Here is a 1,881-nt window from a genome sequence, read left to right as displayed (position 1 = left end):
CTTCCCTGTGTTGTGTCTTGTTGCGCTAACTTTGTTTTTTTGGATGATGTCATATAAATACGTCTTTTTATTGTATATTCTTACTATTACTTTTTTTATATATGTGTACATTAGGTGGAAATTGCATAGCTACTGATTTTAAGTGTTAAATGATATGTGGAAAAAAATATAACTAATATTTCTTCAGGAACCAATGACCAAGACCATTAATGCAAAAATTATCAAACCATCACAAGACTTTATTTGAAAGTTTCCTCTGACATTAAACAACAAAGGGAAGAACATCCAACACACTGTTTTTAAATAAATTAAACTATACATAATATAATGTGTAAATATTATATAAAATACTCTGTTGTAATAAATGAGAGAATCAATATAGGTTTTTAATGACAGGGTCCACAGTGGCCACAACCTTCACACATTTTACTGAGCACTCCTAAAAAAGAAGAAACATAAATAAACATTACTCCATTATATTTCTTAATTTTTAAATATGAAAGATATGAAGCTCAGGTCTTCAAGATCAACTGTTATGTGATTGATAAGACTCACCTGGTCTTTTTTGCAATCCTCTTAATGATATTCTTGGTAAACAATGACTCTGTGTTTAAGCATCTTCGACCTTCACCATTTTTCAGCGTGACACTGTTCAGACACATCATCAGGTTATTTAAAGAAAACATAGATTGAAAATATCTTAAATTCAATTAGAAATAATCATGTACTTACACAACTTCCAGATGTCCACAGAATGGACTAATAGGGTGAATCTCAACTTTCTCTATCAGCTTTGGCTTCACAATTTTGAGACCAGCCCCACGACATAAACATCTTTCGATTCCAATCCCAGGCTTCCCTGGAGGATGATAGAAATAAATGATGGAAGTGATTATTCTGAATCAACAGATTGTGCTGAGTCAGTGAAATGTTTAAAAAAAGCAAAAACAATCTTACCTTCAATAGCAACAATGGCCAAACTGACAAAAACAAGTAGAGCTGCCGCATTCTTCATTGTTTCAATCTCTTGAAGGTCTTTTTAAGCCAATTCAAGCCACTTGACTGACCAATTGTGAATTAATGAGCTGACTTGCTTCATTTTATAGTCTACATCAGAGACTTTCTGGAATCTCCCTGTTTGCTGCTCTAGTGGAGAATAAGATCCGGCTAGTTCCTGTTACTCGTTCTATATCTTACTCAGTTTCTGGGAAATAAACTGTGCAGTGTTTTCATCATTTGGTTTGGGTTTTAAGTGCCATATCATCAGGTTTATATGGCATATATACAGTTTTACATATATCAGATAGAAAACAAAAATAAGAGAATAATATATAATAGGTAAGAGTTATAATAATTGTAATAAGAAGCATAGTGGCTTTTGATAAACTAAAATTGTGTATTATTGTCTTTACTACAAACATACAAAACATAGATCTAGCAGACGTCAGACTTCTGCTCATCGCTCCCTAGGGGACCAGACCAGGATGCTTTTACTCCCAGCTCCTCACATATTCAGGATCCCTCAGCGTCAAAATTTAAGGATATCCATTCAACGTCATTTTCGACATACAGAGTGCTTAATTGCTTTCAATTGTTTGCCTTATGCGTTATCTCTAACACATTCTTATATATTTATCTATGTATATATATATATATATATATATTCGAAAAAAGTGATAGGCTGTGACGAGTTGGGAGTGAGAATGTGTTGTCCAAACAACCTCCCTGGATAACTGCCTCTGCAAAGCTATCTAGCGATGGACCTCAATGGTATTTTGTGATTGTGTGGACTGGGTGTTGTTGCAGTACAGGTGGGTGAACGGGACTTTATAATGAACCTGTCATTCCACCATGATTTTATAACTTCTGCCTTCTCCTCCA

At 34.2% G+C, this 1,881-nt stretch overlaps 1 protein-coding gene across 1 annotated transcript; it reads right to left on the bottom strand.

Annotated features, from left to right (window-relative positions):
• Positions 1-220: 220 nt before the first annotated feature.
• On the bottom strand, positions 221-1,074 carry LOC306871593 (C-X-C motif chemokine 11-1-like). The gene is made up of 4 exons (XM_079419653.1): positions 958-1,074; positions 733-859; positions 556-648; positions 221-439 (listed from the first exon to the last, which is right to left on the bottom strand). Exons 1-4 carry the CDS (start codon positions 1,013-1,015, stop codon positions 427-429), a joined length of 291 nt encoding a protein of 96 aa, XP_079275779.1. The 5' UTR covers positions 1,016-1,074; the 3' UTR covers positions 221-426.
• Between the last annotated feature and the right edge of the window lie 807 nt (positions 1,075-1,881).

This window comes from Barbus barbus (assembly GCF_936440315.1).
Source record: "Barbus barbus genome assembly, chromosome: 6".
In the NCBI taxonomy this organism is placed as follows: Eukaryota; Metazoa; Chordata; class Actinopteri; order Cypriniformes; family Cyprinidae; genus Barbus; species Barbus barbus.
Note: the sequence above shows the minus strand (reverse complement) of the source record. Positions and strands in the feature narration are given on the sequence as shown.

Bases quoted from the DNA above. Each gene is read 5' to 3' on its own strand.
- LOC306871593 (XM_079419653.1), bottom strand. From the start codon at position 1,015: ATGAAGAATGCGGCAGCTCTACTTGTTTTTGTCAGTTTGGCCATTGTT. The intron at 860-957 runs GTAAGATTGTTT...ATCATCCTCCAG, and splicing joins GGCCATTGTTGCTATTGAAG to GGAAGCCTGGGATTGGAATC. The intron at 649-732 runs GTAAGTACATGA...GTGTCTGAACAG, and splicing joins TGTGGACATCTGGAAGTTGT to TGTCACGCTGAAAAATGGTG.